The sequence below is a fragment of the Canis lupus genome, chromosome 35, assembly GCF_048164855.1.
Source record: "Canis lupus baileyi chromosome 35, mCanLup2.hap1, whole genome shotgun sequence".
Taxonomy (NCBI): domain Eukaryota; kingdom Metazoa; phylum Chordata; class Mammalia; order Carnivora; family Canidae; genus Canis; species Canis lupus.
The window spans coordinates 13170071-13195821 of NC_132872.1; the positions used below are offsets into that span (position 1 = coordinate 13170071).

At 35.4% G+C, this 25751-nt stretch overlaps 1 protein-coding gene across 3 annotated transcripts in view; it reads right to left on the reverse strand.

Moving 5' to 3' along the window:
* GRAMD1C (GRAM domain containing 1C) overlaps nucleotides 1-25751 on the reverse strand; it is an 88509-nt gene that overhangs the window by 4572 nt on the left and 58186 nt on the right. For 2 of the 3 annotated variants that reach the window (XM_072812436.1, XM_072812434.1), the window contains 10 exons: nucleotides 23712-23874; nucleotides 22477-22509; nucleotides 16948-17085; nucleotides 10206-10324; nucleotides 8465-8607; nucleotides 7598-7701; nucleotides 6099-6275; nucleotides 4933-4990; nucleotides 2891-3001; nucleotides 2572-2677 (listed from right to left, as the gene is read on the reverse strand). In XM_072812436.1, coding sequence (XP_072668537.1) covers nucleotides 2572-2677; nucleotides 2891-3001; nucleotides 4933-4990; nucleotides 6099-6275; nucleotides 7598-7701; nucleotides 8465-8607; nucleotides 10206-10324; nucleotides 16948-17085; nucleotides 22477-22509; nucleotides 23712-23874 — 1152 coding nt within the window. The remainder of the gene's footprint in view (nucleotides 1-2571; nucleotides 2678-2890; nucleotides 3002-4932; nucleotides 4991-6098; nucleotides 6276-7597; nucleotides 7702-8464; nucleotides 8608-10205; nucleotides 10325-16947; nucleotides 17086-22476; nucleotides 22510-23711; nucleotides 23875-25751) is intronic. The other variant, XM_072812435.1, reaches the window with a different exon arrangement.

Below are 25751 nucleotides of genomic sequence, written 5' to 3' on the forward strand. Positions count from 1 at the left end.
ACTTTAAAAAAAAAAAAAAAGATTTTTATTTATTTATTCATGAGAGACACACAGAGGCAGAGACATAGACAGAGGGAGAAGCAGGCTCCCTGTGGGGAGCCTGACGTGGGACTCGATCCCAGGACCCTGAGATCATGCCCTGAACTGAAGGCAGATGCTCAACCACTTAGCCACCCAGGGGCCCCCCTAGCCAAACTATTAATCATGGGAAAGGACAGAATAAAAACTTTTCACACTAATGAAGTCTTAAAATATTTACCTCCATGCTCTCTTTCTCAGAAAGCTACTAGAGGATATGCTCCATTAAAAGAAAGGAGTAAACCAAGAAAGCAGAAGACATGCTGGATATAGGAAACAGATGAGGTACTCCACAGGAGAGACCAGGACAAGAGCTGTGCACCTGCAGAGAGGGTCCCTGGTCCTGACTAGAGCCAGTCAGAAGGCTCCACTCAGAATACCTGAGGTGAATGAAGGTTAGGAGAGAAGACTTAGATGACAGAGCTTTAGGAGATGAGATACTTATAAATAGTATAATAATCAACTATCATATGATAATTCCAGGGATAAGAAAATGCACAGAAAAGAAAAGGTAGTCATGGTTTATTCCATGGCTCAGCTCAGGATAGCAAACTTAGTCAAAATAAAGCAAACACTGGACACTGATCTAACCAAAATTACAACTTCCTTGGGAGGATAGGGCAATCAGAAAAGAAGACAAGAAAAGATGAAAGAAAAGAAAACCCTTGTCTTCCATAATAGGAGGTCGAAAGATTATATGTAAAACTGAAAAATCAAGAAATATCAATACATGCTTGTTGTTTATAAATGGGGTAAACACACAAAAAAGAAACTAAAAGAATTAAGGATTGTTGTGTTTGGCAAAGTATATGGTAGGACTGCTGTTTTTCTGAACAAACCTTATAAAAAAGTTAACCATGTGAAGGTGTGACTTTGGTGAATACCAAACCTTAAAAAAGTGAATGGGTTATAAAGGATAAACTAGGGACAGCCACAGCAGACAACTCTGAAAGAGCCAGGCTATGAAAGTGACAGAGAGAGACGGGCAGACAGAAGAGGATATGGACAGCGGGCATGGCCATGTGCAGAGAGGAAAGATCCAGCTGAATGAGGGAGATGGAAAATAGGATGTTGGAGGGTGATAGAGGAAGTCTCCCACCAACACATGCTGGGCTCTCCTCACAGGCAGAGCAAAGCTCTGACAGGCACAGACAAGAGGACAGGGTGCAGCAGTCAGAAGATCTGCAGAGGGAGAGGAAAACTCGTTTCTCCTTGAGGCAGAGTTATCAGTTGAAAGTTGGGGAAATAGGAGGCAAAAAAGGGAAAGTGCAAATAAGACCCACTCTTGGTAAGCGTGAGGGGAGAACGTCACCAGAAGCTGTAGATAATGTGAATCTGGAGAATGCCTAGCTGAAGGTGTCACCTTGAATGCCCCACATGATATCCTGAGAAATGCTCAATAACTGGATCTTCTAAAAAACAAATCAATGTATAGAAGAAAAGGATGGAAGGAAACAAAGTATTAACAGTGACTGTCTGAATGTCTCTTCTACCACTCTCTAGTTTTCAATCTTGAAAAGTACACAGATAACGTATTATAATGGAAATAGTAATCTTTCTTTTTCAAAGGGGATCCTAAATGTTGGTTCATGGAACTGAGCAGCACTTATTGATGACACTGTGTTCAACAGATAAATGTCTATAGCAAAACCTCAAAATAATCTGCATGTTCATTCTTCAATGGAGAACTAGTAAAATCATTAATTATAGCACATTTATGTAGTTGAATTCTATGCAGTTGTTAAAAGAGGAGGAAGTGCTTTATATGCTAATATGGAAGCATCTCCAAAATACATGGTTAATAGATAAAAACAAAATAATCAATAGTATATCTACAAACTCTATAAAAAGAGTTAATATTAAGCATAAATTTTTATACAGAAGTATCGGTAAAAAGAATGAGGTAGATATATACAGTTGATCTTTGAACAACATGGGTTTGAATGTCATGGGACCACTTATACACAGATTTTTTACAGGACGACACTGTAAATGTATTTTCTCTATGATTTTCTTAAGAATATTTTCTTTATCTAGCTATAAAAATATGTAATACATATAACATACAAAATATGTGTTAATCATCTATGTTATCAGTAAGGCTTCTAGTCAACAGTAGGCTATCAAGTTGTTAAGTTTCTGGGGAGTCAAAAGTTATATGCAATTTTCGACGGTACAAGGGTCAGCCCCCCTAATTCCACCATTACTTAAGAGTCAAATGTACATGCTGATAAGGAAACATCTTCAATATATATTACAAATTATAAAATGAAGGTGTACAACAGTGTATAGTATGCTTCCATTTTGAAAAAAAATACAAGTGACTGTACACATAAATTCTGTATTCTGAATAATACAGAAACTCTAGGGTAACTGCCTCTAGGAGGGGGGTTTCTTCAAATAATGGTATAGTAAATATTTGTACACAGCCAGAGGAGCAACTGGTTCATAGTGCTATGAAAACACTAAGGACTATGGTACAGAGTTGCCTACCTGTTCAAGCATCATGACCGAGTCTCGGAGTACTCCTTTTAAACGACGGGCCTGATCTCTTTTCTTCTGAATATTTTCCACTTCTGACACCATATCAGAGGCTAAACTGAAAAAAAAAATCTTAAAAATCAGGAGGACAGCTTCTAATCTTTCATTTACAGAAATCATCTGTGTCCTATAAATTTGCAAACAAAACAAAAAATTAAACAAAAAAGTTTGTGACTACAAAACAGCAGATCCAAATCTCTGAACTAGAATTAAGTTTTCTGCAACAAAAGAATTATTGAAATAATAATAGGTTGGGGGAAAACAGACTTACTGTAAAGATTTCTCTTCTTGGAGATGGAGACGGTAAAAGGACTGAGCAGCATATTCTATCTTTGACAGCTTCAGAAACAGCGTCACATTCAACAGAACTAGCAACAGCAAACTAGGGCAAAGCATACCTGGTTAATCCATTCCTTAAGCACTGCTCATGTAGACTATACAGGTAAAAACTCTAAAACTGTATGTTGCCTAGTTTCCAATTATTGTTATATTATTTAAATCAGCTATCCCTACCTTATTGTATGAAACAACCACTTTTAGGAATTAAGTGGACAGTGAGGAAAAAGTTGGAAAGTAACTACAGTCACAATAAAGTCCTCAAAGAAAACAGATTGGGATTGTTCCTAATATCTCTCCTTTCTGCGAGGAATCCTGCCAGTGCTGATGTGTGACCACCAGCTTAGAAATCTACCAAGTAAGCTTTTGAGATCTATTTTTGGGTGCCTCTGGCTTAAGCCATATACACCCATAATGCTGCACTTCTAAAAAGGAAATGAAAATCAATATGGACTTGATCTTATGTAGATGAACATCCACCTTACTCCCACTGAAAACCAAATTTTTTACATTACTATTCAGCAAAAATTTCTTCTAGTTCAACTTAGATAAAGGAAGTATCAAATCCCAAATATATATGAATAGTATCATATATAAAATGTTACATGCTAAATGAACTACTCATTGGTTCTCATAGCAGTCTTTCAATTGAATGGATATACTTCTTATGATACATATATATGCAAATATATAGGTGGCATCATATCTCTCTTATTTTTTCTGTTAAAATATTAGCTTGCACTTAAAAATATATAGTATTCATCTTAACCTACTCAGAAGAGGATTTTTTTAAAAAATGAAAACTAAGGAACAAGAAAATCAAATCTATGAAATTATTGTGACACTGAAATAGTATACAGACCAACATTTCAACATCTGACTATAAATTTTCTGCATGGTAATACAAAAGATCACTGATAATATTTCATATTCAAAACTGTCATAGCAAACCAACTTAAGCAGAATATAAAACGTTTTATAAAACTCAAAGGTATATCAAACATTTTCTGGGCACCTGGGTGGCTCAGTTGTTGAGCATCTGCCTTCAACTTATCATGATCCCAGAGTCCCAGGATCAAGTCCCACATTGGGCTCCCTGCATGGAGCCTGCTTCTCCCTCTGCCTGTGTCTCTGCCTCTCTCTGTGTGTCTCTCATGAATAAATAAATAAAAATCTTAAAAAAAAAATTTTTTTTACATTCAGAAATCTACAATTAGAAAAAGCAGCTGATAAAAGAACTTCATTCCAGAAAATATTCACCAAGAGTATATCCCCAGTCAGAACCAATTCAATTAAATCTAATAGACTACCTCAATACTCAGATACAGCCATGTAGATAACAGTCGCCTACATATGATTGCCTGCATTGATTCCTATAGAATACTCCGAGATTCTTAATCTCTGCCCAAGGCCTACTGACTCAATCTCTGGGACTGGGGTGTAGAAATCTGCATTTTAGGAAATTAACCATAAAAGGTAAGGATCATTAGTCTAATCAAATAGAGCAAAACAGCACTACTGGGATTTCACCCACTTGCATATATAAATACTCTCTTTAAATTTATAGAACTTCCAATAAAAAAATGATGGTAGAAATAAGTCAGATTAATTCCGCCATATAGGGGTGGCCTGGGTGGTTCGGTGGGTTAAGCGTCCAATGCTTGATCTCACCTTAGTTCTTGATCTCAGGGTCATGTGTTCAAGCCCTGCATTGGGCTCCATGTGTGGATTAATTAGCTAATTAATTAAAAAACGTTTATTGAATGTGTACTTGGGTATTTCCTCAAATCTAATAATTCTCCTGAAAATCAAAAACTATCAGACTGAAGCATTTAAAATTAATGTTTTTGGAGACCAAAATTGGTCAAATAGTGGCAATTTCTGTACAATAACATACAAATGCATCAAATCCTTTTGGAAACTATTAAAAGATAAATGAAGACACAACCAAAATAAGCACTCAAAACAAATACTTACAAAATACTCATCACCACAATAAGGGCAAAGTTACAGTTTTCCATTTCCTTTTTCTTTCCTGTAGATCACAACACACAAAAATCTCTATTAGAACAGGACTGTGATTAACACTGGCTAAGATTTAATTTCATTTGAAAAGAACTGGAAAAGAAATTTTTTTACATGATTTATAAAGACAACTTGATGTAGGGTAAATTCCCAGCCCCCTTTGTTGATTTCTAATGGCTTGACTAATTTGAAACAAATTTACAAAAAGAAAATCTACACGAGTCCTGCAAATTTGGTCTACGTTACAGATTAATTTACTCTAAAATAAGCAATTCAATACATCATGTATGATCTCTAGCTAAGTTCCATCCCTGCAAATAATATTTGAGCTGGGTTTATGTACATTGTTTGCATTACAATCCTCACCTGTTCTCTTTTGCTCAAATTTATAAATTCCAAAGCTAAAGTGTTATTAAGCTAAAGTAGCAGATACATAGTCACACTAAGATATAAGCCTTAAAAGAGGATTTGATAATGTAGAAGGGTGAGAAGTGTAACAGTTTTATAGTTCCGAGAGGGAGGGAATAGAGAGGGAGGGAATAACAGTAGAGGCAAGATGTCTTCAAAATTGAGAGTGAGGATAATAAAAGTCAAATTCTATCTTTGCAATTTGCTGGGCTGGACCTGAGAGTACATAAAGGTTAAAGCATATAATCAGTTTAGTACTTTCAAGGGTAGAAATAAAATGTCTGTAAAGACTAGGAAATTCATGAGTGAATCATCCAGCAGCAAGGGACAGTGGTTGGGACTGGGGACTTGGGAAGCACATGCTCTGTCTGATGGAGCAGCTACTACTAAGCTCCAACTGATTGTTGCTGTGAAGGGATTTGAGTCCAGAGCTGTCAGATCTGAGTTTTTATATCAAAATGTCCAATTTTTAAAGTATCATGTGGGCCCAGTAAAATACATTAGATGGCCGTATGCCTGCCATTTTTACAACTGATTCTTTACACTTATTCCTTAGTTATTTTTAAGGAACGCAGAGTTTGATAAACATGATCAGAAAAGGAGAGGAAAAAGGGAGACCTCCTAACTGACATGTCAATAAATATAACCCATAGTCTACTTCATGTAAGTAAACTAAAATCTTCCATCTCTGTTTACCAGGTAACAGCTACCTGAAACATCCCCTTTGGCATCTAAGCCCACATCTCCAGAAGAACGCTGAGAAGAAAGTTTAGGAACTGTCTCTGCTGTTCGGTTGAATGTTCGCCTTCTCCTTCGCAAGCTGCTAAGTTTTCCAGTGTCCTCAATAGACTGATTTAACATAGATTCTTCCATTAACAAGTCTGATTCTAAGAAGGAAAAAAAAAAAATCTTTAGATAGTAGAGAAACCTTGACTATAAGATACGGGGGTGGGAGGGGTGTTTTGTTGTTTGTTTTTTAAGCCAAGCCTTGGTACCCTTCTTTATTACTTAGGTTCTCATGGCCTAGATTCAAACTTACTCTTAATAAAAACTTTTGGAAGGTAAAGTGATCCTACAATGAATGATTGTAGGAAGAATGATCTGTATTAATAAATGATGGGATCATCAGAGCAAATTCACCATGTGCTATATTAAATATTAACATAATGATTTCAGTTATGGAAACAACAGGCTACCCACTTACATTCGATCATTAGAAAGATTTCCAAGATAGATTGTGGTACTTGATTGTCAACATCAAAGGAAGAAGTAGCATATAATAGTTCTAGTTTTCAATAAGGGTTTGCAAAAAAGAAAGACTGGTAAGGAAAATCTGCAAACAACCTAAAAACCTCATTTTTGTCATTTGTTTCAACCTTTCCTTCACCAGATTTTTTATTAGAAGCTCATTATCCAGCGGCCAAACTAATTTCTGAATTTCATTTTCTTTGTTCCTGATTAGGAGTTTAATAATGAGTAGCCAAGAGAGAAGAGCAAGGAAAATAATCAACAAATTAAATGATGAAGCCTTAATTTACCCTGAACTGAATGACTGACCCCTAGTTTTTCTTTAACCAGAATTAAATTCATGTATGTATATATTTTTTCCTCATGTTTTATTTTAAGAAATATGCAAAAAAGAACAACTATATCACTTCTCCAGTCTAGTACCCACCACCACCAAATCCATAGATGTACATGATACCTACCATTGCTAAGTGTGCCTGCATAAACCCAAGGAAGATGCATTCATAAGGATTGCGGTGGGGGACGGGCACCAAGGAACACTAGGGCGTATTTGTGATGAAGTTACAGTCTCTCATGGCAGTCAGCTTCCTTGGCTCCTTGAAGAGGCTGTGATAGGCCCTTACTGTGTGATCTTAGACAAGCCACTTAACTTCTCTTTCTCTTTCAATATTTATTCTTAAAATGGAAAAAAAATACCAGTACCTTCCGCATAGGATTGTAAGGGGCTGACATTTATAAAACACACAGGACATGTCTGGCACATAATAAACATAATACAAGTGTTTGTTAGACGAATGAAAACGAAAAGTTTTCAAATTCCAAGTAGAGAATAGTTAGAACCACTTCAGTGGGAGTCAATCCAACATCGTCTACTAGTTCCAGCTATTGACCCAAATGGACAATCAGTTTTGTTAATAAATACTATCTTTACAAAAATAGATACATCAAGAAATTTACAAACCAAGCTGTTTGAAATAGTCCTCCAATGAACTCCAGGAATTCTTTTCAATTAGAGATTTGATAATGGCCCATGGTTGCTTTCTATATTTCAAATCTGTGGAAACTCTAATAAAATAAAGAGGAAAGAATATTTATTTAAAGGAAAGAATTTAGTTCTGTTAACATTGCAATTCAGTGTAAGATTATGTTGAATGGAAAGCCAAAAAGACCCAAAGTCATTAAGAGTATAAAAGAAAATCTGTTCACTGATTATGACTTATTTAAAAATTACTATATGCTGCTAATAACTTCATGAGATTTTCCAAGTACTTGGCATTTTATTCATTTCTTTCTCTAGCCCTAAATTTTCTTTACTTAAGTAGCAATAAAAGCTCAAAATAAATTCTAAATTTTCTAAATGCCTTGTGCAAAAAATCTCTAGTGGTCACAAATTAGGTGAAAGTAACTACAATAGCTAAGACCAGGCAAAGCACATGGTGGCCCGTCACTATCTTTGATTCACCAACATTTCTTATTTCCCATTGCAGCCATGTGCTCACCATGTGTTTCTTAAGAACTCACAGCCGCCTTGGCTTTAAACAGGGTCCTGTTACTAGTTCTGGCCACTGGACTGTGAACACAGTTCTACAACTCTCCCTGTAGGAACAGGAATGACACAGGAATGATTGTGTAGCTCCAGGATGTCAAAGCACTCATCCGCATGCGACCTTGAGTGAGGAACCCCATCCCTCTACTGACCACTAGTGGATGTGTAATTTGAGCAAGGAATAAAGCTTGGTTGTGTAAGGCTACAAAGATTTTAGGATTGATATGTTCCAGAATATAATCTCACCTAGCCTGACTAAAACACTCATTTACAATAGCTCACCTCAGCCGGCATTTCTGTTTTGAGGATCGGATGATATGGTATCTGTTTAAGGTATAGAAGTAATCATGGTAGGGAACATCATGTGTCACTACTTCTGAATCTACCAGATAAAATTGTGCTTCTCGACTTTCTTTATACAGTGTCTGCCAAAATAAGATTAGAAAAATTTTTGCATGTACAAGTTTAATATATTAAATTCCTTGCCAATTTAGAATATATACAAATTAGAATTCCTTCTCAAAAATAAAAGACATGAAAAGCCTACATACAGACCAGAAGAGCCTCTATGTTGGCTGTGCTATCTATGAATTGAGAAGATGTGACCTGCAGAAATAGGGTTTGCTGTTTCTCTGTCATTTCATTGTACAATTATTTTTTTTCTTTCTTTTAGGTTTGTGGAGGAGAGAGGAACCATATAGTCTCTTGTGTATGTTATTTAGTTTATAAAGAATGTTAAATGTTCCTGATAGGGGAACAATTCAAAATTCATTTGAACAAAGCAAAGATCCACTCCAAAACTCTTAAAAATGTAACAATCTCCCTTCACCAAAAAAGTGAAGGAAGAGGACAACCAAAGAAAACACTGCTTTCCCTAAACAAGATTTGGAGTGGCTTCACTCAAATTCCTTCCTCATTTTAACCATACCTTGTCAAGCTTATCTAAGAGTCCAATATAAAAATACCAATCTTTTCTTAAATGTTTGAAAATCTTTTTGGAAAAAAATCTTTTGGAAAAATTAATTCCTTTTTAACACTGGATGAAAGCCACAAGAACATAACTAGTTCAGATGTTAAGATATTTTCTAACTACTTGCAGAACAGATACACTATACTTCAACACAATTTGGTCAAACACAAACTCCACTATAAAGGCAGCACCACACTGGCCACTGAGCAGAGCACTGAATATCCTATAATCTCTTCCTGTACAGTACTGTAGCCCTCTAGTTATGTGGCCCTAACTCTTGATATGATCCTGTATATCAGATCCCAAAGTAGTGTTTTTAAACCATTTATCATGAAAAAGTTCAAACATACACAAGAGTAGAAATGAAGTATAATGAATCCTCAAAAACTCATCAGCCAGCTTCAACATTAACCCTTGCCTAGTCCTGCTTCATCTGTACCCTATCCCCACATTCCTTCCCTCCACCACGATGCTCTGCCTGGCTAGATTACTTTTAAAGGATACCCCAGACATCAGTATAATTTTATTCACAAATATGCCAGTGTATCTCTTTATAATTTCTTCATTGTGTCTCTTTAAAAGATAACTCTTTTCTTGGGGCGCCTGGGTAGCTCAGTGGTTTAGCATGTGCCTTTGGCTCAGGGTGTGATCCTGGAGTCCTGCATCGGGCTCCCTGCATACAGCCTGCTTCTCCCTCTGCCTGTGTCTCTGCCTCTTTCTGTGTCTCTCATGAATAAATAAATAGAATCTTTTAAAAAAAATACCCATTTCTTTAAAATATAAATATAATACAAAATAATACCGTAGTTACATGTAAAAATTAATTCCTTAAATCTTGTAACTATCTTTTTAGTTTGTTTCTTTAAATTAGGATTGGGTTGATTTGGTTGATATGCCTCTTAAGTCTCTTTTTAATCCGACAGTCTCTCCTCTCTTCTAAAAAATTTTTTTGCTACTTATTTCTGAAAATTGTCTTGTAAGCTGGTGAATGTGACAAGCATCTTCTCTCTTCTCACACATGATTATTTAGGAATACTGACACAGTAGACATACCTGCTTTTCAGTGGCAGCAGTGCACTTTCCAGTAAGTGGATTATTAAGGACTATAGTGTAGGTCATGGTTCTCAGTTGATCACCTCCAGGTTCTACTTTCCAAGGGGTGGACACCACATCTAATCACAGCAAATATAAAAAGAGAGTTGGTTCTAAAAATCTGAAAAGTATGATTTAAAATGTAATCAGAAGTAGATTTTTTTAAAAAAAATATAATTAACATACAGTGTTATATTAGTTTCAAGTATATCACATAATGATTCAACAAGTCTATGCTTTACCCATGACAAATGTACTCTTAATCCCCTTCATGTATTTCACACACACACCCCACCTTCCCTCTGGCAACCATCAGCTTGTTCTCTGTATTTGGGTCTGGTTTTTTGTCTCTTTTGTTCTTTGTTTTTTCTTTTGTTTTCTTAAATTCTGCATATGAGTAAAATTATATGGTATTTGTTTTTTTCTGTCTTACTTCACTTTGCATTATATCCCGCAGGTCCATCCATGTTGTTGGAAATGGCAAATTTTCATTCCTTTTTTAAGGCTGGGTAATATTCCATCACATATATTTCTACACACATACATACCACATCTTCTTTATCCATTCATCTATTGATGGACACCTGGGTGGCTTCCATATCTTTGCTATTATAAATAATGCTTCAGTAAACACAGGGGTGCATATATCTTTTTGACTTACTGATTTCATTTTATTTGGGTAAATATCCAGTAATGGAATTACTGGATCATATGGTAATTCTATTTTTAATTTTTTTCAGGAACCTCCATACTGTTTTCCACAGTGACTACACTAATTTGCATTCCTACCAACAGTGTACAACGGTTCCTTTTTCTCCACATCTTTGCCAACACTTGTTATTTCTTGTGTTTTTTATTCTAGCCATTCTGACAAGTGTGAGGTAATATCTCACTGTGCTTTTAATTTTCATTTCCCTGATGATTAATGAGAAGTAGTTTTTAATTATTTAAATTTTTATTTTTGGCCAGTCCTAACTTCTTTATGACTGTATTATCATTTCAACATTAAAGGAAAATAAAATTAAATGTGAGGCACTATTCTTGTATGTGACATATTCCCCAACTTTGATCCATTTACTTCTAAATTGTTGTCTATTAATACGCTTTTTTTCTTTTCTTTAGAAGAGAAAATTAAAAGGTGTTTCATCTGTAGTCTTCATTTTGAAGTCCCCAGTACCTGTGAAAAGAAGTAATGGCACCTGCCTTACCAAACACAAACAGAACAATACTTTAACTTTCCCATCATTGAGGACAAAACCTTGAAAGACATTTGCCATTATGCAAAAATAAGACCTTGATCCCAACTTGTGGAAAAATCATGTTAATAAGAAATTATGTAATGACAAAATATGTAATGTTAATGGCTTATTTGTCAAAATCTTTAATCAAGGAGGGGGCTGTGGAATATAAATAACTATATAATATTTCCATATTAAGAAAGCTGTAAGAAAATCTCTTTGTATTTATGGCAACATCTTGATTAAAATTCTCTCTTATTGGGGCATCTGGGTGGCTCAGTGGTTGAGTGTCTGCCTTCAGCTCAGGTCATGATCTCAGGATCCTGGAATCAAGTCCCACATCAGGCTCCCTGCATAGAGCCTACTTCTCCCTCTGCCTATTTCTCTGCCTCTCTCTCTCCGTGTTTCTCATGAATAAATAAATAAAATCTTTTTTAAAAATCTCTCTTATTTGCTTAATAATAACACGATGAGGGGCATCTGGAGGTCTCAGGTCATGACCTCAGAGATTGGCCAGCTTCAGGCTCTCTGCTCAGCAGGAAGTTTGGTTCTCCTTAGCCCTTTTCCTCTGCCCTCACCTCCACCTCCCCCCCCCCCAACCTTGTGCGCTCTCTCTCTCTCTCTCTCTCAAAGAAATAAAATCTTAAAAAAAAATAACACAGTGAGTAAAAATATACATTGAACAGAAATACATTTTTAGAACATAGCAGCATACAGTGAAGATCATTTAAGAAGCCAAAGACTAGGAATATATAGGTAACAGCATAGTGAACTCTTTTCAAAGATCTGACTAAATCACCAAATTCTGTTAGCACTCATGAATTTAAGCAATTAGTATGCTTGACTACTGTTTGTCAACATCTAAAATATAGAAGTCTTTAACCCATTACCCATCATTAAAAAAATGAAGCAAGCCTTTTGATACAGCCAATTTTACTCAACTTCTTTCATACAGGTAGGCCTCGAGATTTTTTGAGGGACCCCAAAGCTGCCTTTTGAGTATCTGGAAAAAATCTTTAAGCTAAACTAAAAAGGCATAATCATGGAATCTACCATACATAATTTTTAATATATTATTTATGATCAGTACACCCAACATGGGGCTTGAACTCATGACCCCAACATCAAGAGTTGCATGCTTTTCTGAGCCAGCCAGGCATCCCTACCATATATAATTTGCTCTAAAAAATAATTTAGTTAGTTGTACATGAAAGAAGATACAGGGGATCCCTGGGTGGCGCAGTGGTTTGGCGCCTGCCTTTGGCCCAGGGCGCGATCCTGGAGACCCGGGATCGAATCCCACGTCGGGCTCCTGGTGCATGGAGCCTGCTTCTCTCTCTGCCTGTGTCTCTGCCGTTCTCTCTCTCTCTCTCTGTGTGACTATCATAAATAAATAAAAATTTTAAAAAAAGAAGATACAAAATTTATTCTGAAATTTTCAAAAAATTATTTTGGTCCTATGTCAGTCTGTTTCAGAAAAATATACAAATAATCCATTGTTATTAGTAATATAAAATATTAGTAATAATATAATATTAGTAACATAATTTTAAGATATCATCAAATTCTGCTTTTAAAATTTCATATGGGATGCTTGGGTGGCTCAGCAGTTGAGCATCTGCCTTTAGCTCAGAGCGTGATCCTGGGGTTCTGGGATCGAGTCCCACATTGGGCTTCCTGCATGGAACTTGCCTCTCTCTCTCTCTGTATCTTTCATGAATAAATAAACAAAATCTTAAAAAAAAAAAAAACCTGCATACTATTCAACAAAGCAACTATTAACAAGGATAAAAAAGTATGTCTTCCAGTTATATTGTCACCAATGTTACCAACAAGCCTACTGAACATCATGTACCAAAACATCATATAATTAACAATATTTTGGAAAAGCCAAGACCTCCAATATCTAAGTAAAGCTCATCATGATAGGAAAAATCAGGGATGAAATTATAAGAAAAATGGCAACAATATACAAAGGACACATGCACCATTTTGATATATTGAGTTAAAGTAATAAAAAGCAGGAATTGCACAATACTTTATGAATCCTCTGATGTAATAAAGTTTTTAAATTGGTGAGTCTTCACACCTATCAGAATGGCCGTTACTATTACTGAAAATAACAAGTGCTGGCAACGATGTGGAGAAATTATAACCTTTATGCATTGCTGGGGGTGGGGGGCGGGATGTAAAATGATGTGGCCACTATGGAAAACAGTATGGCCATTCCTCACAAAGCTAACCATAGAATTACCTATGATCCAGTTATTCCACTTCTAGGTATATACCCATAGGAATTGAAAGCAGGAACTCAAATACATCAGTGTTCATAGCAGCATTATTCACAATAACTAAAAAGTAGAAACAACTCAAAATTCCATTAATGTATGAATGGATAAGCAACATGTGCTTTATATATACAATGGAATAGTATTCAACTTAAAAAGGAATGAAAGTCTGACACATGCTACAAGATAGATAAACCCTTAAGTGAAATAAGCCAGACACAAAGGGACATGTTGGGTGATTCCCCTTACGTGAGGCACCAAAAGTAGCCAAGTTCCTAGAGACAGAAAGGAGAATAGTAGTCATCAGCAGTTGGAGAAGGGGGGGAATGGAGACTTATGGTTTAATAGGTAGAGTTGCAGTTTGGGAAGATGCAACAGTTCTGGAGATGGACGGTGATGATGGTTGCATAATGTGGATGTACTTAATGCCACTGACCTGAACACTTAAAAGTGGTTCAAGTGGTATATTTTATGTTATGTACATTTTGCCACACACACACACACACAAATTGGTGTATCTTAGGAATGGCTATGCAGGTTTTATTATACTATTCATGCAACTTTTGTGAAGGTTTACAATTTTCAAAATTAAAAAGTTGAACAGAAAGACTTAAAACTGAGTTTTGAATTACAAAAGTAGTGTCACAGAGCTGTAAACAAAGATTTAAATGAACACCTATTTAAAAGCTCCTAATTAAAAAAAAATCCAATAGTACCATCTTAGTGCTGAAATTAGATTAAACCCACAAACAATTGACTATACACGAATCTTTCAGTTAAAAAAAGAAATATTTATTAATGTTCTTGAAAACAAGCCTCTGTGGGCCACCTGGGTGGCTCAGTTGGTTGTTTCTGCCTTTGGCTCAGGTCATGATCCCAGGGTCCTGGGATCAAGTCCCGTATTTGGCTCCCTGCTTGGCAGGGAGTCTCTCTCTGCTGCTCCCTCTGCTTATTCTTTCTTACTCTCTCTCTCTCTCTCTCTCATTGTGCTAAATAAAGAACTTTAAAAATTAAAATTAAAAAAATTTTTAAATAAAAATAAAAACTTTTGAAACCCATTCTCAAGAAATTGAACTTTGATGACCAGATAGCAAGTTCAGCAGATAGCAGAATGATGTGCAATCAATCATAAACAGATTATCTCTTTGGGAGCAAACCTGACTAATTCTAGTCTACATAGCAACATTCCTATTATTGTTTACACTTGTAATTAGCCAGAAGCCTTTGCTTCCAAAAGCCATTTAGAACATCAGATAGCAAATATAGTCATCCACATTGAAGCTAGATATGATATCAGACACCTAATACAGTTGTGAGTCAAAGAACAAACTCAGTCAGTGTCCTATTCTTGATTTTGGCTCAGGTCATGATCTCAGGGTTGTGGGATCAAGCACCACATTGAGCTCTGCACTCAGAGTTTGCTTGAGATTCTCTCTCTCCCCTCCTCCCTTTGTCCATCCCCCTGCTCTCCCCCTCTAATAAATATTTTTTTAAAAATAGAAGAAATAAAGAAAAAAAGAACAAACTTCATTTTGTACCAGCATGAATAACATGCTAGTTCTTCTTGGGCCTTGTCAGTCATAAAAATGGCAGTGCAATATTAATAGGCATCATTTTAGAAAATTAAGAAAATTAACATATCCAACTCTTCTAAAATATCAGGTTTTCCAGACAGACATGAATAGCAAGAAAATACAAAATAGATTCAGAAGAGATACAGTTAAACACAAGCTACTGAGTGAAGAGGAAAATTGATATCCCTTAGATATTCCACATTCTTAAAACTAGAACAGAAAAAAAAAAGATTTTTTAAACATAAAGTTCTTAACATAATCACAGGACTCAACAGCTATCATTGAGAAATCACTTTGCTATATCTCTGAATAAGAAAAAATTTTGTATATATCAATGAACAACCTATGAATATGTAGTTATGTTTACATAAAAGTTTCACAGAAAAACAATAATATTTAATCACTAGTAAAGTGGCTCAACTATAAATTGATTGTAGGATAACTTTCTCTTTGACTATATCAAATGACTCAACTTATATGAATCTCTGCTGCTTCTGTTTTATAATTTTATATAGCAAGCTAAACCATGTGCTCCCAAAATTTATAAAATATTTTGGAATATTTAGGATAAACTAAGTTTCAAACTAACTATAAACTCATTTGAGATGTTTACCAAAACAGAACTTTTAACACACAACCAATGGAATCCTTTTTATGAGTATAACTAATTTCCTAACTGGAATGTTTTTTCTGTTTTGGTATTTTCATTGAGATATACCACAGACACAGCAATCTGAGGCGTATAGCTCCAGGAGTTTGCACACACACACAAAAACACATATGTGTACCACTACCCAGATCAAAATAGACTTTACCAACATCCCAGAAGCTTCCTCCCACTCTTTACCCATCCAACTCTCCATCCAACTATGTACAACATAGTACAGTAAATACTATGCTGATTCTGTGCCCATAAATTAGTTTTGCCTGTTCAGAACTTTGTATCAAGAAATCACAGTATGTACTCTTTTGTGTCTGGCTTCTTGTGCTTAACATTAAATCTGTGGGATTATTGTTATAAGTAGCATCAACTGCTTTTGCATTGCTATACAGTATTCTTTTGTGTGAAGATACACAATTTGTTTATCCATTCTAGTAATTGGTAGATATTTGGGCTGTTTTGTTTTGAGACCATTGTAAACATGCTGCCATGAACACTGTAGTACATGTCATTCAGAGTACACATTTCCATTTCTGAAGGATATATACCTACTAGTAGAATTGTTGAGTCAGAGAGAATTTTTTATGTTCTGCTTACTGCCAAACCATTTCCAAAGTGACTGTACCAATTTATACCCCACTAGAATCCGATTGTTCCACAATGAAATTCTCTTAAATGGGTCCCACCCAACCAAACTGCTACATTAATAAATAAATGGAGTTTTAGTTTCAAAGAGTTTGACTTAATTGTAGGTAGGATCTGACTAACTGAACAATGAGTCAATGTTTGCATGTAAATTTAACTGAAATGCTTAAATACCAGCTTATATATCACCAAAATAAAATCAAACCCTAGTTTTTCCCCTGGCAGCATAAATAGGCTCAACTCTTAAAGGATAATAAAATTCTCCCTTATTTATCATTAGGTAAACACAAGACCAACCGATTATATTTCTAGAATTGGCAAATCTCTGCATAAAGCGTGAACTGGTGAAGAGCAATTCAAACATTCTCTCAGCACTGATACGAAAAACACGGTTGATATAAAGTCTTCCATGAAGATCTTTCTCAGGAACATTTTCTGGGGAAACAAACAAAAAAAACCACAGGACTGAAAGGGGAGAAACTAAAGAATGGTAATTTCAAGATTTTGTTTTGTTTTTGCACAAAATGGTTTTTTAAATGTGATTACAATGATCAGCACACTCCACACACTTTATTAAAACTCCAAATTGGCATTATATACATAAGCACTGTATACAAATATACATAGTATATATCTAATTAAACTATATATGATCAATATTTCAGTCATCAAACCCTAAAGATATAAAACTATCTAACCTGAATGATATCAAACTCCCATAATGTATCACTCAAAAGAGTATTTCAAAAGTGACAAGGTTAACAGTGGGACACACAAGGGTGTATCTACCACAGGAATTAGCAGGTCCTATTTCTGAATGCTCATACATTCAGTAAATATTAAGTCACGAATGGCTCTAACTCATTCACTCACTCGGTAGCCTGAATAATGTTTCCAGCCTGATTTAAAGCTGACTGCCCCAAGATAAGCATCATCATATTTACAACCTATTCTCAATACCACCCATTAAAAGAACTAAGAAACCCTTCTGAAAAATAATCTTCAAGTCAAGGAATATTACATTTCTCTGGGAACCTGATAATGATAGTGTTGAAAGCTACTGGCTGGTAGAAAATGAAGAAACAATATCTGCTCATCTCTCTTCACGTTCCCTAGAAACATTATATATAATAGCCCATGCTTATTTGGTACTTAATATAAGCCAGGAACTGTACTAAGCACCTTACAGGTATTCATTCCTCTTATCCTCACAGCAATCCTGAAAGGTGGATGGTATTATCATCATCTCATCATATAGATGAGGAAAATGAGGGAAAGAGAGAACTTCCAAAGCTCCATAGCTGATGAGTGACCGAAATGGAACTTGGATTCACTGCAGCTCCATGGCGTACCAACTTAACCTCTATTTTATACTGCTAGGAGTTTAACTTAGAAGAATCAAAAGGAAAGAAAAGAAGAGAGAAGAAAAAAAGTTGAGAAGAAATAAGATAGCTAGGAATAAGAGTCTGGTAAAAGAAATAGAGCAAAGCAATCCAATATGAAATTTTAATGATTTCAGGACTGGGATTATTTATTGTCTCAAGGATTATGTTCCATTGATACAGAATAAAAACTGTGACAAAAGCTCCCCCTATTACAGATATCATGCACTAAGATGCGTAGAGCATCTGTCAATATTAAACCATTGGGAAGCAGCCTGGTCAGGTAAAGGCAGGTAAATTCTTCTAGCTCTGCCTTTATCCCAACGATTGCTTTTTCTCCCTCATTAAATGATTTCTGTCTATCTATTTTGCTACAGGTGCAGAGAACTCAGGAGAATATTGATTTACCTTTCCCCTGCAACAATACTATGTGCAGGCAAAAGCCAGTCACAACAATTTCAAATAATGGCTCTTTGGTATAGAAATAAATCACTGAAACTAGGTAATGTGCTAAGGTCTTGTGAGATAACTTCCCAATTAGGCTTGAGAAATAGACTTTTCTGATACAGAATATACGTTCATTGTAAAAATAATTCATATTTCACAAAGAAAGAAAACAAGTAGAGGTAATTCTATTGATCCTGCTCATTTCCCTCACAGAACTTAACCTGAGTTGTAATTATATGTTTATTGGCTTATTGACTTATTTATTGCCTCTCTCCCCAGTAATAGTCTAAGTTCCATGTGAGTAGGGACCATGTCAATTTTAAACCCCTGTACACATTATGTATTTGGCACATAAGTGTTAAATAACTATTTTTGAAAGAATGAATAACTACTTAAGATGCTAAAAAAAGTGTCTTAGGATCAATTATTATTTAAAGGACTTTGATTTTACAGCCATATATTTTAGCTTTTTATTTGGGAATAATTTTTTGATTTACAATTAATGAAGCTGGGTATTATTCCTGCCCTTTCCCAGTAATATCCTTTTTCTGTACAAGGATCAAATCCAAAATACCACGATGTATTTAGTTATTTTATCTCCCTAGTCTCCTCCAATTGTGACAGTCTCTCATTCTTTCCTTGTTTTTTAATGGCCTTACACACTTGAAGAACACTGGTCAGGTATTTTGTAGAATGTCCCTCAACTTAGGGTTATCTGTTTTTTCATGATTAGACTGGGGTTGTGGATTTGGGGAAGAATGCCCACAAATGTAAGGTGCCCTTCTCGTCAAACTCAGGAGATTGGGGATCCAGGGTATCAACGTTATTTATGGTCAGCAGCCTGGTCAGGTAAAGGCAGGTAAATTCTTCTAGCTCTGCCTTTATCCCAACGATTGCTTTTGCTCCCTCATTAAATGATTTCTGTCAATCTATTTTGCTAAAGGTGCAGGGAATTTAGGAGAATATTGATTTACCTTTCCCCTGCAACAATACTATGTGGTTACCAACTATGTGGTTACCAATGGTAACCATGATCACTTGAGGTGGCATCTGGCAGGTTCTTCCACTGTAAAGTTACCATGTTCTGTTTGTTAGAAATGAGTCACTAAGTTCAGTCCAGTCCATACTCTAGAGAAGGAGAATTAAGTTCCACCTCCTGTAAAGGGAAGTATCTATGTATATTATTTGAAACTCTGTAAGGAAGACTTGTGCTTTCTCCCTCATTTACATATTTATTTGATCATTTATATCAGTATGAACTCATGAATAGTTATTTTACAGTTTAGTTTATACCAGTTCTATCATTATTTGTGTTGTTGATCAAATTTTTTTAGTTTGGCCATTAGGAGCTCTTTCAGGTTGACTCCTATGCCCTTCTGATATTCCTTTTTTTTAAAAAAAGCATTTCTTTATTTATGGCCCTACAAAAAACTCCAGCCTCATTTTGTGTATTCCCCGTCTCAGCCCTAGAAGCAGTCATTTCACTAAGGAGTTCTCAAACTATAATTTTTCAAAAGTAAGTTTCTTGTTCACATTTATGAAGAAAAGAACTTACACTCATATAAACATTTCAATACATTTTCATTTTTCATTTCAACTCCACTGTTAGATAAATTGTTTTGTATTATGACTGATACAATAGAATTCATGGTACTACTATTGGAAATTAATAATACCCTTTGTATGTAAACTAATTCAAAGAAGTAAGGACAGGAAATAAACTATTTCCACCTGGGATCATTAATTATGATAGTCAAGTACTTTAAAGCCTCCTTCCAAGCAACGTCACCAATAATACTGCTGTAACATATGAAACTAGCAAGTGGTATTTCAAGTGGGGAAAAGAACATCACTCAACCTGGTAGCAGTTACTATTTCCAATAAAGAAAAAAATATTTCTTAAATTGAAAATATTCAAACATATCAGTTTGAAAGTGGTCAGTGGAAATGATGGGGGAAATGAGACAGATAAATAAATATGAGAAGAACATGGGCATAAAGGAATAAACCATATGTTGACAGTGTTTTGAGGGTTCACAAAAAATGTACTAGGTAGGTGTACAAGAACAGCAGATGATTTGGGTTTTGAGTAAGTAAGGACACACCATTTGTTTTATCTTCTATCTACTAAAAACTGGCGACTTGCTATCTTCTTGACTCAGATGGAGGGCTTTCTTTGCATCTAAAAGATCAAGTTCAATTTGAGAGTGTTGTTCAAACACGTGACTCAGGTAACTATGTCAGGGTTACCTGGTTCAGTCTAATGGCTGCTTCCCTGACATACTAGACTATTTCATGGCTCTTTCTCAGCTTTCGATAGAGGTCTTCTTGTTCTCACCTTTGGTAATTAATAAGCATCACCTGATATTTGATTTCTGTTTTTCTTTGCTTGACTTTCCAATTCATCTTGTTCTGTCAGCTACAGGTCATGGATTCCAATTTTGCTATTCTTATGTCCTCCTCCCCCAGCCTAATCTTTACCTGACTTTACTTCCATTCTCAACACAAGTGACTTTGGCTAGGGAATCCTGTCACACCAAATTCTAATCTTAGCTATATAAAATCAAACTTAACTCTGTCATGACACAGCCCGGGTGTCTCATGCCATCAAGCCAGTTCATCAGCTTCCACTCAAGGCTGTACCCCCGGGGCAGATGTTTCACAGACTATCCATGATATGATAGAGCAGGGCAGGTGAAAGAAGTAAATCCTAACAGCAACAGAAATATATCTGTGGCCAAAAACATAGCCATAATTACTTTATACTTGTAGATGTGGATACATTGTGTCAACTCATGTTCATCTGCCAGGAAACCCCCAGCACCTTCTCATATGCTCTGAACTCCCCAAAACCAGGTATGTAGTTATTAAGCTGAGGAAAGCTTATCAGCAGCAACACTCTAGATAAACATGGTTCTACAGCTTATTCTGTGAAGTATCATATACCAAATTTTTAAGTTTGCATATGGTTTAACAGATTAAAACATAATGCTTAGCATTTTGCTCAGGAGCTGATGGCCCAGAACCCATTTCTGGAAGTACAGAAATATCCCTAAAAGGGCACCCTTCAATCTTGGTGGGTTTTAAAATGCCTACTATAGAATAAGAACATCAAAAAAAGAAGCCAGTCAAAGCAGATTCTAAGCTAACTTTCCCTGTATGGGCTTCAGTTAAACTCCACATCAAAGAGACTGAACTAGTTGTTTCAGGTCCCTCCATGAGATATTTCATGATGCTCTGCTTTGCTGATTCCTCTCAGGGATACATGAGTCTAGAGGGAGTCTCTACTTCAAAATGGTCTAGTGTCCCCCTCCTGAAGATTACAATCTATAGATGGCAGAAAAGAGGAAAAAAGGAAATCCTTTCATTTTCTCACTCAGAATGCTCACAATGGTGGATCAAAATACTACCATTTTAAATAAAACGATGTTGGGTTTAAAATAATCTGCCATTTACCTAACTCCCTCTAAATCCACACATAAATTCCTTTCTTTTGACCTTTCTTATTTTCCCCAGTTCACTGACTTCAAGTGTCTTCATAACCTCACAACTTCCAGAAAATAAAAAAATAGATTCATTATAATACTCACTTAATATGTATGATAAGCCTGAGATTTTGAAATCTGCTTAGGGAAAGCAAGAGATTTGTTATGTAATGATAATCGAATAAGAAAAAAGTCATTCCATGTACCTTAAAGAAAACATCCACAAAAGAAGGCTGGATAGTACATGTAAGGTCTTACTGCCATAAAATCAGTCTTTAAAGGGACACTAGCAAGGGAGGAAATGCGATCAGGGCTCACATGCAATACAACAACTACACTACTGTCATTCTTTATTTATAGATATGAACACAGCTTATATGAGATTTAATATCATCCTTTATGAATGTTAATTTTATAGGATCAATAAGGCAACTTATTTTTAAGGACTATTCTTGTAAAAAAAACAGGGAAGAAAGAGGAGGAAAAGAAATCCCTGTTTTGGCGTCACTTACCTATCTGGCCACTGGGTGACAGAGTAGATCTTCCTAAAGTCAGAGGTTTAGACAGGCAGGAAATTACTAATTCATCCTGCTACTTACTAATTCATCCTACTAAATCATCCAAAGCATGAATGGTTAGGACACCAAGAGAGTGGAGTCATTCATGGAGCGCAATCCTTTTAAAAACTTACTCTCAACTATCTTTTCAAAAGAACTCAAGGACTGTCTCTTAATGCATTCTGTGATTTTTAGGAACTACTGAATTTTTATATATGTTTTCAAGAGTATGGATTTAGTTTTCATTAAAGATACTTGCTATAGTATTCCCAAACCAAAGCTGATTTAGATTTGGTTTTCATAGATTTGGTCTCAGTTTGCTTTTAAATTTGGATTTGATTTTAAATTTGACTTGGATTTAGTTTTGGTTTTTATAGATTTGGTTTTCACTATAGTAAAAGACTTCAGGGGTTCCCACACCAGGCCTAATCTGAACAGTAACTAGACTAGCGAATACAATCATATCCCACAGATCCAAACAACTATAATGTCCCCCATTACTAATATCCTGAGCATTGCTGAACAGAAAGCAGATAGAGCAAAATCCACTGGCACTGCTCCCTTTCCTGAAATTGGAAAATAGTCACTCCACTGTATCTTTCCCAATGTCTCCCCACTTTCACAAACTTCAGATGTCAACAATCTTAGAATTAAAAAAAAAGATTCTTCAAAATGCCCACTTAATAAGTCTGATAAGCCCCAGGTACTAACTTAGAGAAAGTATGGAGAACATGATTTTTTATAAAGTTTCATTTAAGCAACTTGGTTTATTATAGTCTCTACTTTTGTAGCTCTCTCTCTCCCTTCCTTCCTTTTTTTTTCTTTCTTTCACTTCTTTCTTTCTTTCTTTTTTGGTAGTTCAAAGTATAATTATAGTATTTATAACAATATGCAGATTTGTATTCAGATTTGCTTTTCCATTGCTCAATCTTCACTGACTTAAGGCTTGGAACTTTAAAAGGTAAATGTGATAGAGATCTTCAAACTCTAGGCTTCTGAAAAGTGGAGCTGGGTTAGACCTAGCAGCTTCTTTCCCCTATTTTCTATTAACTTCCACCTTTCTTTTGGTTCTTTATAGAGTGAGAATGTATCTAATACAACTAAATTCTCAATCTGTATTCACCCAATACAAAGATAAGCATTAAGCATTAAAAGACACATTTTATTAAAATTTATAAGAAATTGTTTACCTTCGTCAACAGAATCTGAAGTACTGCTTTTGTCCAAAGAAAGATATTCATTTTTATTCAAGTCCAGTGATTTTGACGGCATTCTTCTTAACCTCTTTTCTGAAGTTAGTAAAGGACTCTTTTTGATCTGTTTCTCACTTTGAGGTTCCTCTTTCCCTAACCCCTAAAAGGCAAACAATCCAGTTTAAAAACAGATTATTGGCTTAGATTTTAAAGTGAGATCTTTAATAGATGCTTTGAAATACAGCTCTTTGAAAAATGTATTGATGTTTGCATCGCATTTCCAATACAGTCCATAAAATATTGGTAAATAATAATATAATATATTCTAAAGTCATCTTCTTTTATAGTAATGAATAATAAATTTATGAAGAACATCATATAAGAATTCACAGTTAACATCAAATGAATCACTTAAGCACAGGGAAAGGGGAGCAGAGGACAAAAATAATGTAACAGCAGGTGCTTTGGGGTGGGCAAAAGAGAGGAATCAAACCCAATTAGTGCCCCCAGACAATACCTGCCCCATCATCTCAAGGAAGAGAATTCCCCCATTCTCAAGACCAGTAACTACAGGGGAAAGGGAAAGAAAAGAGAGAGGTAAGAGTCATATAAGAATACAGTAGAGGAGATTAGATTAACAGGAAACATTAATTTCACAGCAAATTTGTAAAAACATAGTTGGTTTTGCTGTTAAGGGACTGAGGAGGTGGGGATTAAAATATATTCAATATATGATACTATCTATACTTTCTGGGGATAATTGAATCTAGATACATCATTTCTATAATAAATTTAATGTTAGGCATTAAAATATGAATGCTATTGCCATGTTAGTATTCAAGTAGAGCTGTATTATAATTAGGTTTAATAGAACAGTATAAAAATATAAACTATGCAGCAAAGTACCTTCTTGCATTATCTGTGTGTAAGTAGATGACACAGAGCATATTTCTAATTCTTACACTTCCTGCCCCATGAGATCTTTGAGTAGCACTGAAGGGCAGAAGCTCCAGGGAGGAGACAGGTTTCTATTTGCCACTCAGAGAGCAGAATAACAAGTGGGACCCAGGACACAATTTATGAAAGGATTATTCTACCCCAGTCAGAGAATTGATTCTCCAAGCAGAGGTTACTGCTAAAATTGAGATTTGATTTTATTTGGGAATTTGACACTACAAAGCAACATGCTTACTTAGCTGACCCAGAACCTCTTTAGCAAATGCTAACTAGAGTTAGTTTCCACATATATTTCTTCTGTTGTTTGTAATTAAGATATGGTTCCTATTATAAAAAAATACAGACAGATACTTTTAGGAAAAGTAATTGTGTGGTTGGTATCCGAACAATTTTTATTTCTTCGTATTCTTTTCTGTATTTCCTGAATTTTTAGAATGAATATTAATTTTATAATGTAAGAAAGATCTATTTCATCTTAAAAATGTTAAAAAAATGTTATTTTTCCCTTTGTTATTTCCAACTTTCTTGGAAGTAAAAATGAAACAAAGTAAGTGATATATGATATCTGTCGACATCTGAGAATCTCACCATACTGTACTTGAGTGTAAAAAAAGAGTGAACTTATATATTACTTATATGCCATAACCTGAAAACATCTATACTAAATGTCAATGAATGTATAATCAACCTTAAAACATTAAAGTCTTCCTCTACATTCCATTCCTTTTCCTTAAAGGAAACATGACAAATTAGAAGCAAGAACCAATGGATTAACTATTCCAAGAGCAGGAACAGAAGACAAAGCCAAGGTGGTTGTAGAAAGACTCAAGATTAGTAGTTTTGAGAATCCAGTCCTCAAAGTCAGGCTTTTGTAAAAGAATCAAGAGATTGCAAGAGATCTCTATCCTGTTACCTCTCTAAAACTGAGTAGTCTGGTTTTCTCCATGAGAACATATGAAGGAATTAGCATCCAGAATCACCTCCCTGTAGTAAATTCCTTAAGGGTCTCTAGATGGAACAGTTTTGCAAGAAATCCACAATACAAAATTAGACTGGGATACATGTATGACAGTTGCCTGA